The sequence below is a fragment of the Egretta garzetta genome, unplaced genomic scaffold (genome assembly GCF_000687185.1).
Source record: "Egretta garzetta isolate BGI_Z169 unplaced genomic scaffold, ASM68718v1 scaffold26, whole genome shotgun sequence".
In the NCBI taxonomy this organism is placed as follows: domain Eukaryota; kingdom Metazoa; phylum Chordata; class Aves; order Pelecaniformes; family Ardeidae; genus Egretta; species Egretta garzetta.
Window position 1 is genome coordinate 114,028 of NW_009260070.1, and position 9,805 is coordinate 123,832.

Below are 9,805 nucleotides of genomic sequence, written 5' to 3' on the forward strand. Positions count from 1 at the left end.
CTCAGTATCACCAGGAAGCTTTGTCACCTCGGGGTTTTCCCCCTTCCCAGTATGTTCAGAAGAATGTGGCTGAAGCACAGTTTGATTGTAAGAACTAAGCGTTTACTGTATTGTTTCCTATCTTGGCCAGCTTACTCATGTAAGGATCTTCCCTCATTTTTATCTCATGGTTGTTTCATTCCCATGCATAGTAATTGTCTCCTAAAATTCTCATGTTTCCTGCTTTTTATAACTGGCTGCATTTTAGAATTATTTGTATTGGTTTGATACTCCATCCTCCAGGTTATGTCACCTGCAGGAGTTCAGTTCCTAGAACTTACTGGCTGAGATGAAGTCCCATTTCTTGAAGAGCTTGCTCCTGCTCCTCACAGACTTTCTCTAACTGCTGCTTCTCATCTTGCAGTTTTCTCAGTTCCTATAAAGTTAAGCACAAAATTAATTTATTGTGTCCTCAGCTGTCCCACCTCGGCTTCAGCTGCTGACTGATGAGTGGCTCAGACACTCGTGCAGCTAAGGGAGGGCGGATGGAAACCTCCTCAGCCATCTCTAGCTAAGCTGTTTTCATTGCCTGAGCCCTATATTGCTCCAAGTTCCTTCTCTTGGCATTTCATGTGCAGGCTTGCATTATGTCAGCCAGGCTTTTGAAATGACTCAGAGGAGAGGTACAGTTCTAAGTCAGCTTTAACCCTAACACTTGTTCTAAAGTCAGCTTTCATCCCGAAGCACTGGACGTGTTTCCACTGTGCATACCTTTTTTAGTCCTTCCATTTGCTGCAGTTCTGTTTTAAGCAGAGTGGTAGCATCCTTCTCTTGGTGTAGTTCTCTTTGCAAAGTTTGCCTCTGTTCCTTTTCAGATTTTAACTCCTTTTCCAGAGTTGTGCTATTTAAAAAGAATTCATTCTAAGAAACCCAATAGCAGAAAAATACCCTATACCACTTAAAGAAAGCAACAGTATGAGAAGAAGAAACCTTGTCCAAAGGAGGGGAAAAAACTAGTGTGGTCTTCTGGGAAAGGAATGAACAGGGATGTTATGGCAGCATACATCAAAAACCGAAGCAGCATTTTCAGGTCACAGAAAACAAGCAGCAATGAATGGCTACAAGAAAAAAGAAAAACCCCAAAACAACAACTCCCAAACCAATCCCCACAAGGATATATTTGACTACCTGTGTTTAAAAAGCCACATTTAAAAATGATGCTCTACCCTGAAGTCTGAACAGTGAAAGCATTTTCTGTAGGTATTAAAAATCTTGAGAGGATTAACATCCTCTAAGAGCACCAGGACGCTCCCCAACCTCCAAACCCCTCCAAAAACCCCAGTCCATTTGGATGACAGTCACTTCCACGCTCAGCCTACAAGCATGATCATATCTATCTCCTGACTTAGTAAAAAAAAAGCAGTTGAAAGCTCCATCACCAGTCAGAATGACCAGATTTCTGCTGGCACTCTGTGCTCTAAATTGGATGTTCTGGAAGAAGCATTTCAAAATCCTCACACTAACTCTGCACTATACAGAAGCACTGCACTTTCCTAGATCTCGAATACTTCTGTCAATACTTGCTGAACCCAATATAATTCAAGCCTACTGCTCTTTAGATCTTAGCACAGAAGGAGTAGAAAGGCCTTGAAGAAATGGCAGAAGGGAAGGAAAAAAAAAAAAACCTGATCAGATTAAATACCATTTGCTATCCAGCTGGGACATCTGTTGCTGACAAGTGTCAAGCCTGCCAGCAAGCTCTTGCTTCATCTTGTTGCATCTTTCTTCCGCAGCCTGCCTTGCCTTTTCTGCATGCTGCAATCTACGAAGTAAGGGACATGTACATCTGTTGGCAATTCACACACTCCTTACCTACATCCTCTCATTTTGTTCTTTTAGATTTACCATACAGGTCGTTATAAAAGCTTGAACTGAAAATGCTACTAGAGAAAAAATGACTTGTTTTCTAAAACAACTGTTTCTGCAAAAAAAAACCCAACCCAAAAGCAAGAGTCATACCTGTTCTTAAACTAAGGTCAACATGTTTCTTAAACAGCCTACCTATGGAAGGAGCTATGGTTTTCAAATGGGTCAATTATGGTCATGCTTGCCTGGGAAAAGAGAACAGGCAAGTACAGAGGGTGATAAGGAGGAGAAAGGAAAAAAGAACATCATGCTGGCACACATGCCCAAATGTCTATAGGAGGTGTGTGGAAGGTCATCCTATAATAGGTTCAGTTGGAAACTTCCTACTGATGCCAGTGTCAACTTTTTGAGCTTGTAATTATTACCTCTCTTCCATTTGTTTCACAGAGGACATCATCTCATTTGTTTTTCCTTCAAAAGAGGATATTGCTTCTTTTTTCTGTTGTAATGAACACTCTGCGTTCTGTAGGAATAAGTGAATAGACATTCCAGGTAATACATTTTAGTTTTCTAAAGCACAAAGTGTTAGTGTTTAATGAAAGTCTGCCACTAGATAAAGAATGTTTAGCTTGTTACAGGCCATGCCTGGGTCCAGCTGGAATGTACAAACAAAATGCTGATAATGCCAGAGCAGACACTCCTCTGTTTTGTTAAGAGCTCAGAAAAAAAGCTTAACTGTACTAAGTTTTGGCCTGTGAGATGACCTACAGGCTAAAAATCTTCTCTTTAGAAATCAGCTGGAAGAAAGAAATTACCAGATTAAATTGACAGGATAAGAATATCAATTATGATTTGAATGTAACAACTGCACTCAGTGGGCAAAAAAAAAGCCCAACATAAAAACTTCTTTTAAAAGTGAAGGCATACCTCAGCACTGGGGTTTCACTGGCCATTGAAATGCATCTGTGAAGGAGGCAAAGGCCTGAATAAAGCTTGAACAAGCATCATGAAACAGTCCATAAAAACTGAGAAAAATCCCCTCTGGATTTCTGGCACCAGATGGGGGGGGAGGGGGGGCAGCCTGGTTCAACTCCGATGTCATTAATGGAGACAAGCTCTGTATATTTTGTGTGAACACTACTACTCCATCACTTCCTTGTAAAAATGCCTATCAGGATATTTTTTGTCCAACTAAAAAAAAAAAACCAAGACAAAACACCACAACCCACCCAAACCACAAAAAACCCCCACAAAACTCATCCCCAAACCCCTGCAATATATGTTACACAAAGGATGGGGAAAGTAAACTAAAAACTGCCAGGGTAAGGAAGAGACCGAGGAAGGGAGACAGGCCCAGGAAGCAAAATGTTTTTCATTATACTTCTCCAACCATCTTACATCTGGAGAGCCAGGTCTTATGCTAAAGGGGGTACAATAAAATACAACAATCAGTCCAACAACTCTGTAGATCCAGAGGCCAGCCTGAACAGAGTCCTCCCTCCCCAAACCCAGTGCTGCCTTTCCACTGGCTATAGCACTCAGCTGACTGTTTGGGTACAGACTAGAGGAGAGGACAGACAAAAATAACTGAAAGCTTTCCATTGGTTTAGAGGGGCGTATGGTTGGTTTCTATGGTAAACAGTGTTAAATGTGGTGCAGGTGCAAGGCAAGACAACACAGGTGGCAAGGAAAAGCAAGACAGTTCTTGGCTGCAGTAAGTAATTCTTGTAAAGGCTAATCATTCAGTGGCTAGCACAAAGGACCCTTGCAACATCTTCTCCCCTTCTCTCAATTTGTCTCAGCATTTGCTGCATGATCCTACGGCACACTACGCAGCATACTCAAGGAAACCCCTTTTCCTTCCAAACATACCCAATATAATACCAACAGTGAAGCCTAATAAAAAAATTAAACTGTTTTAAAATACAAATTCTTAAGAAAATTGTTGCATCTAAGAATTACTTCAGAGGCATGTAAGTGCATATGCACCCCCGCTGCACAACTCGTGTAAAAGACCACCGCTACAGCTGTTCTTTCTATTCCCCGCTATGCACATACCTGAGATTTGTGAAACATCTGCAAGTTAATAGCCTTCACTTCTTCTAACTGTTGGCGAAGTGCAACTAAAGTGTCTTGTTTTTCGTGAGTATCTTTTTCCAGAAGTTTCATGGCAATTTCCATTTCTGTTTTCATTCCAATTTGTAGCTCCAACTCTTTCTCTAGTTCCTTACAAAGAGATTTCCTAGTTACTGCTATGTATGCTTATCCCTGTATGTCAGGGATAAGCATTTCCAAAACCCATATAACCCCATACGCAAACTGCCTATTACTCTGAGATAATACTGAACTATGAAGAGTCAGGTCTCAAGTAATACATTAAGTTAGTAAGACCAAAATACTACTTTTCAGCTCTCCAGACCAGGGCAAGGGTGCAGATCTGCTGGCATGAAGCGTAGAGCTCAGCGTGTAACTTAGCAGCCTCTCAAACGAAGCGCTTCTCCTGGCAGCTAGGGTTGGATTGACTTGAGAGCCATAGGCTTCAGCCAGCCTGGGCAGCCCCTTCACCAGTTGCTAATTAGCACTTCACTGTGCAAGTGACTGTTGTGCATATACCATTATTTTCCTCCCTAAAGACAGTTGCCTCTCTGTGTTTTGATCTTAGCCTCTCCTGTAATAATGCTGGTAGGTTGTTAAATAGGGGAAGACCTTTTTATTTTCAGCATTCCAAAAGCCCCAATTTCCAGTTCTTTACACAGAGTTAACGACCAATGTCCAGCATCTTGCTTGCAATTCCTTTATGAATTCTGAATAGCTGCAAAAAGTGCACAGCACACATATTTGTAATGCTACCTTAAAGTATGCACAATCCTCTATCTTTCATTGCACTTTCTATAGTTGTTTCCTTACCAGCCTAATTTTTTTTTCTTCTTTCAACTGCTTCCAAACATCACTGTACATTTCATCAAGACCCTGGCGTGACTGCTTGTAAGTATCCAATTCTACCTTTGTATCCTCTTTTGTTACCTAAAAGAAACAGCAACAAATCCACGTTAAGATCACAAAGCTACGTATTTAAAGTATGCCTTAAGTTCTTGTGTGTGATGCAATACTTCTATGCGCTACTTCAAGTGAAATCCTATTCTTTTACAATAAGCTGACAAACGTTAATAAGCTGAAATTTTAAAGAACAGAGTAAAAAGAGAAAGAAACCATTCTAATACTTTTCATGCTTGCTCTCTTCTGCAAGTACATGTTTAAGGGTGTAGCGAAGAACAGCAAAATCTAACACCTGAGCATTCCATACACAAAACCAGTGACCTACACAGTAGCATGGTAGACTATATTTAGCATTCCAGTTCAAAGTGCTTTTGAGAGCACTAGCTACAGTTGATCAAGAGAGATCACTCATTTTAAGGATCCTCATCATCTTTAAATAAGTGTCCCACCTCTACACTTTTTTCACTGCGTTCACGAATTAATTCATTTTGTTGTTTTAACTGCTGCTGCTCTTGCTGAAGCGATCCAATTCGGTCAGTTGCTGCTGCAAGCTGTTTACAAAGAGAACACATCTATATTTAATCACTGCATGCAACATCTGGAGGAATTCTAAAGTTAGTTGCTCAGCCTTTGTGACAGGTGTGCTGCTCACTTCCCCTTTCGTCCCCTTCATTCTCCCCAGAAGCTGCCCGACCTTTTTGCAGCCATACTCACTGTACAGCCTAAACTAATAAGCCCACCAACATTTGTTCATTTGACTTCTGCTTCACACCCTCATCAATTATTTTTAAGTATTAACTGTGCAAAGAAATGTACCCTAGTGTAAAAGGCTAAAATCCACCACACATCTGTGATCCGTGGTAGTCATTCTGGCATGAACTAGAAGTCATGCAGCAAGTCAGGACTGACATTCACTTTCTTTTTCCACGTTCTGTTTAACTCCCATGACAAATACATACACACACACGTGCATGTGCAAAAGGAAGAGTGACAAATCATGTTCATTATAGTGGTATGATTACTTTTGGGTGGAGACATCATTGCAAGATAAAAAAACTTGATTAAGGAAACACATGTAACAAATAGGTGCCCAAAAGCATTTTGACAACTAACGTAATGTAGAAGCTTTCCACAGAGCTTTCCCCATGTGCCAGCTCATGCCAGTCCTACCAATCCCCCATGCTTCATTAGTATCAACTCGAACATTAGGTCTAAGGTATGTTCTTAGGGAGTTTTGCCTCTGATGGAAAAGAGCTATGAGAAATATTTCACGAACCAGACACAAACCTCTTCCTGGAGTTTTGAATTGGTCTTTTCTAAACAGTCTATTTTGTTCTGAAGATCTGCAACCGTGCAACTGCAGCAAGGAAAAGAGATGCATAAAAACAATAAAAGAAGTGCCAGTGTTCAACAGTTATTCCTAGCCTCAAGCACACTTTTACCGTCTCGCATTTGTTAACAACGAAATACTTCAGTGAGCTGGCAAAAAGCTCAGAGGAAGGACAATTGTCCCTGCTAAGCTCCGAGAGGACCACACATTTGCTTACAGTTGGCAGCCCTGTTCTGGCTTAGCTTTTGCAGTCTTAACACCCCTCTGGTGTTCAAGAGGGTAAGTGAGGCCTGCGCCTCCTACTGAGCAACCTATGGGGGAAGAACAGCGACTCTAAAGAATGAATTTCCAGATGCGCTTGTAATAGTTTTCTCTTGAGAAAGTAGATCCAAACTCTCTGATAATCACTAAGAAGTCTCAAAAAAGCCAACTATTACTACACAGACTTGTTTTCTGCATTGCATATGCCATCAGAAGAGTAAGATTACAAAATGAAGTCTGGGAAATAATCACAAAACGCATTTCAATATCTGACAAAAATCTACAAGACTGTCAGCAGAGACATTCAAAGTCATACTGGAAAAGCTAAACAGGGTAAGTGTTTGCACATGAGAACGGATGAAAATCCCACCTTAGATGTCGGTTAAGTTCTTCCACATAATGCTTCTGGTCAAGGACAGCTGTAATGCCTCCATCTCTAGTTGTAAAAGTGAGAATTTATTGATTGAGAACAAACTTCTTCATTCTAAAGTGTTAGTTTGTACTAGAGTTTTCAGCATAGGCTTGCAAACTGAGTTGAAACCTTTTCTCCTTTCCTTATAAAAATACTTGTGCCTGAGCTAGCCCAGAAGCACTAGGGAGATGAAGCAGCAGAACAGTATAGTGCTCTGAAGGGCAGGAAGCACGCAAACTGTTAAGTCCCTTCCGTTCGCTACAGGTCTTGTAGACACAATGATGCTGATTCACCTAACATCTCACCTGAAGTATTTTTTTTGCTCCATAACTGATGCCTCCCACAAAGACAGCTACTTAATCGAGACCATTTCTGAACCAATGCTTAGAAACAAAGCAGTGATGACCAGCGGGTGACCAGGCAGATCATGTCTCTTAAAACCCATTAAAAACACAACCTAAAATTATGGGTGCTTTTAATTTGGTCCCAGCTCAAGACACAAGCTCTCCATACTGTACTGTTGTTAAACTACCATGGGTTCAACCTTTGGAAATTAATACTTTTGGTTAGCTACCAAAATCTATTTTGGATTCTCTTTTTTGGATGATTCAAAGAGTTTGAGATCTATAGCACTCATGTGCTCCCACAGAGAGTCTGACGGGTTTGTTCTACAAAAAAGCATAACAATTTAGAATTGCTAATTCACCATACATACTGTTTGCCATCACTATCCTGTGTTTCCTTAAGGTACAAGGAAAAATCAATCACTCCAACCTGAAAAATATATTTAAGATATTAACACACCTTCACAGTGCAATTCTGTGTAGCAGCAGGCATTACTTTATATTTGGAAAAAGGTAAAAATCTGAAGTTCAAGTTTAGAGAGACAGATAATACCTATATTCTTCCCAGCTGAAGCAAATGTGCAAGCTAGTGTTTGTCATAAAAGCATCAAAATAACCATATTCAGTGTGCTCAGTTTCCTGGCAGCTATTAGTTTTGACAGCATTTCCATAAACTGCTACTTAAAGAGATGGATACTTACGTACTTTTTTTTGATTCAGCATGGAAAACATGACAAGCTTCAAACACAGGACATTCTGGACAGAATTCTGGACCTGTCTCAGTAAACTGTATATGGATGTGCTTAATTCTACTGGAATCTTATACTGACTGATCTTATTTAAGCTTTAATCTTCACCTGGGAGTCCAAGTCTTCTCCTTTCAAGCAAAGGTTTGCATCAATAACATTCAGTCCAACTAGCAGACCCACAATGACTGCTCCTTCCTCCTCCATCATCAACGCATCAGGTTCATAAAATTCACTGAAAGAAATATTATAAGGCATCACTGCACATCAAACGATGATAATGGTACTTCTATCACTGAAATCATATAAATGGCAATGTAGCCCTTAGAAAGCTCGGCCTGTCAGCCCCTTCCAATTTATCGCACAAGGCAGAAGATGCAGAACTCGCACAGAAAATACTCCCCTCATTCCTCTCTAGGTTCACTGCAAAAACAATGACCAACTTGCTCCTCTGCAGTTGCAAGAACAAGCTTAAAGTTAAGCTGGTCAATTAGCGATCTCTTACTACAGCAATGCAAGGTTTCAGTGACTCAGTGAATACAATTTACATATGTCTGTACCATTACCTTAATAGATGCTTGTGGTCCAAGAGTACTTTGAGATAATCTGCCAGTTTCTTTTGCATGAGTGCTAGATAAAGCCAAGCCCTTCCTCTTCCCACTGCAGTTCTAAAAAGGAAGAGTTGCATGTTTTGGTAAAAACAAAGCGTTTTATTATGTAGATTTGTGCAATTCAAAATTCTCCCTCAAGAAAGGGAGATGAAGGTTGTTATTTACTTAAAAAAAAAAAAAAAAAAAAATCCCCGTGGAAATGAAGTGTCTCCAGAACACAGAAGCATTTAAGTATATCCCACTGCCTCAGCAAAGGGAAAGTATATTGCAAAGTACTCCTAACTTGGAAAGAGATACACATTTTCAACTACCACCACAACCCAATTATTGATGCATCCTGGCATTAAAACTAGTCTCCTTCCATCATCTTGACTTACCCAAATGAAATACTACTAGCACATGCAACAGAATGACACAAAGTCATAAAAGCGAGGGAAAGAAGAGGAAAGAAAATATCTGTGAAGAGCTTATGGTTATTTTTAGCAAGGTTATAGAAGTTTCCAAATGCTGTTTTTAATCTAACAGCATTGTTTGAATCAGCAGCACTGAGTATTTTGAGAGATCCTCCTTATCTCTTAGAGAATTCAGTGCTTCCTACGTACCTTATTTTTCTCTTTGGGAACAAGATCTCATTAAAGAAGGTGAGAGACTACACAAAAGATTCTTTTTCCCAGCAGTGTAAGTGGAATGCATCATCCCCAACAACCAACTTACTTCAATTCTGGCAGATTTTTAACACTAGTTGCTATATCTGATGCTTCAGGACAAAGTTTTTCCACTAGCTCCAAAGGACCAAAAAACGACTTGTTCTGTCCGATAAAAGTCTTCTTCGCTAAAGGGAGGGTAGAGAGAAGTTTGTGAGGAAAAGGGACAGGCTTCCAACTCCAGAATTACAGATTTTGGTCTACTTTGTCTTACCAGCTCCTAACAGGTCAACAAAAAGGGGCATTAAAAATACCTTGACAGTTCAGGAGGCACAAAATACAGGGCAGGCAGTGCTCCAGCACCACGAAGAACTGCTGCAAGGGAGGGAAGTCGGAGTCCAGGGTCCGGCCCAGGCTCAGCGCCGACTGGATCAGGGTTTTGATACTGAGCTTCATCATGTTCATCAGGTTGGCGCGCTCCTCCATGGCGTGGTGTCGCGCGCCTGGGCGGAGGAAGAAAGGCTGGTTTTAGAAAGGCCCCGCGCCTGCCGCTCGCTGCGCTGAGGAGAGCGGCGCCGCCCCATCCCGGTCCCCATCTCGGGGGCCGAACGGCTT

At 40.9% G+C, this 9,805-nt stretch overlaps 1 protein-coding gene across 1 annotated transcript in view; it reads right to left on the reverse strand.

Annotated features, from left to right (window-relative positions):
* Window positions 1-9,805, reverse strand: part of RUFY1 (RUN and FYVE domain containing 1) — a 15,821-nt gene that overhangs the window by 2,512 nt on the left and 3,504 nt on the right. Inside the window, exons 2-15 of the mRNA XM_009641203.2 lie at window positions 9,505-9,693; window positions 9,261-9,378; window positions 8,502-8,603; window positions 8,047-8,170; window positions 7,561-7,619; window positions 6,804-6,869; window positions 6,130-6,199; window positions 5,292-5,393; window positions 4,753-4,869; window positions 3,904-4,071; window positions 2,271-2,368; window positions 1,682-1,801; window positions 751-880; window positions 321-415 (exon numbers count right to left, since the gene is read on the reverse strand). Of these exons, the coding sequence (XP_009639498.1) occupies window positions 321-415; window positions 751-880; window positions 1,682-1,801; window positions 2,271-2,368; window positions 3,904-4,071; window positions 4,753-4,869; window positions 5,292-5,393; window positions 6,130-6,199; window positions 6,804-6,869; window positions 7,561-7,619; window positions 8,047-8,170; window positions 8,502-8,603; window positions 9,261-9,378; window positions 9,505-9,693 (1,558 nt within the window). The remainder of the gene's footprint in view (window positions 1-320; window positions 416-750; window positions 881-1,681; window positions 1,802-2,270; window positions 2,369-3,903; window positions 4,072-4,752; window positions 4,870-5,291; window positions 5,394-6,129; window positions 6,200-6,803; window positions 6,870-7,560; window positions 7,620-8,046; window positions 8,171-8,501; window positions 8,604-9,260; window positions 9,379-9,504; window positions 9,694-9,805) is intronic.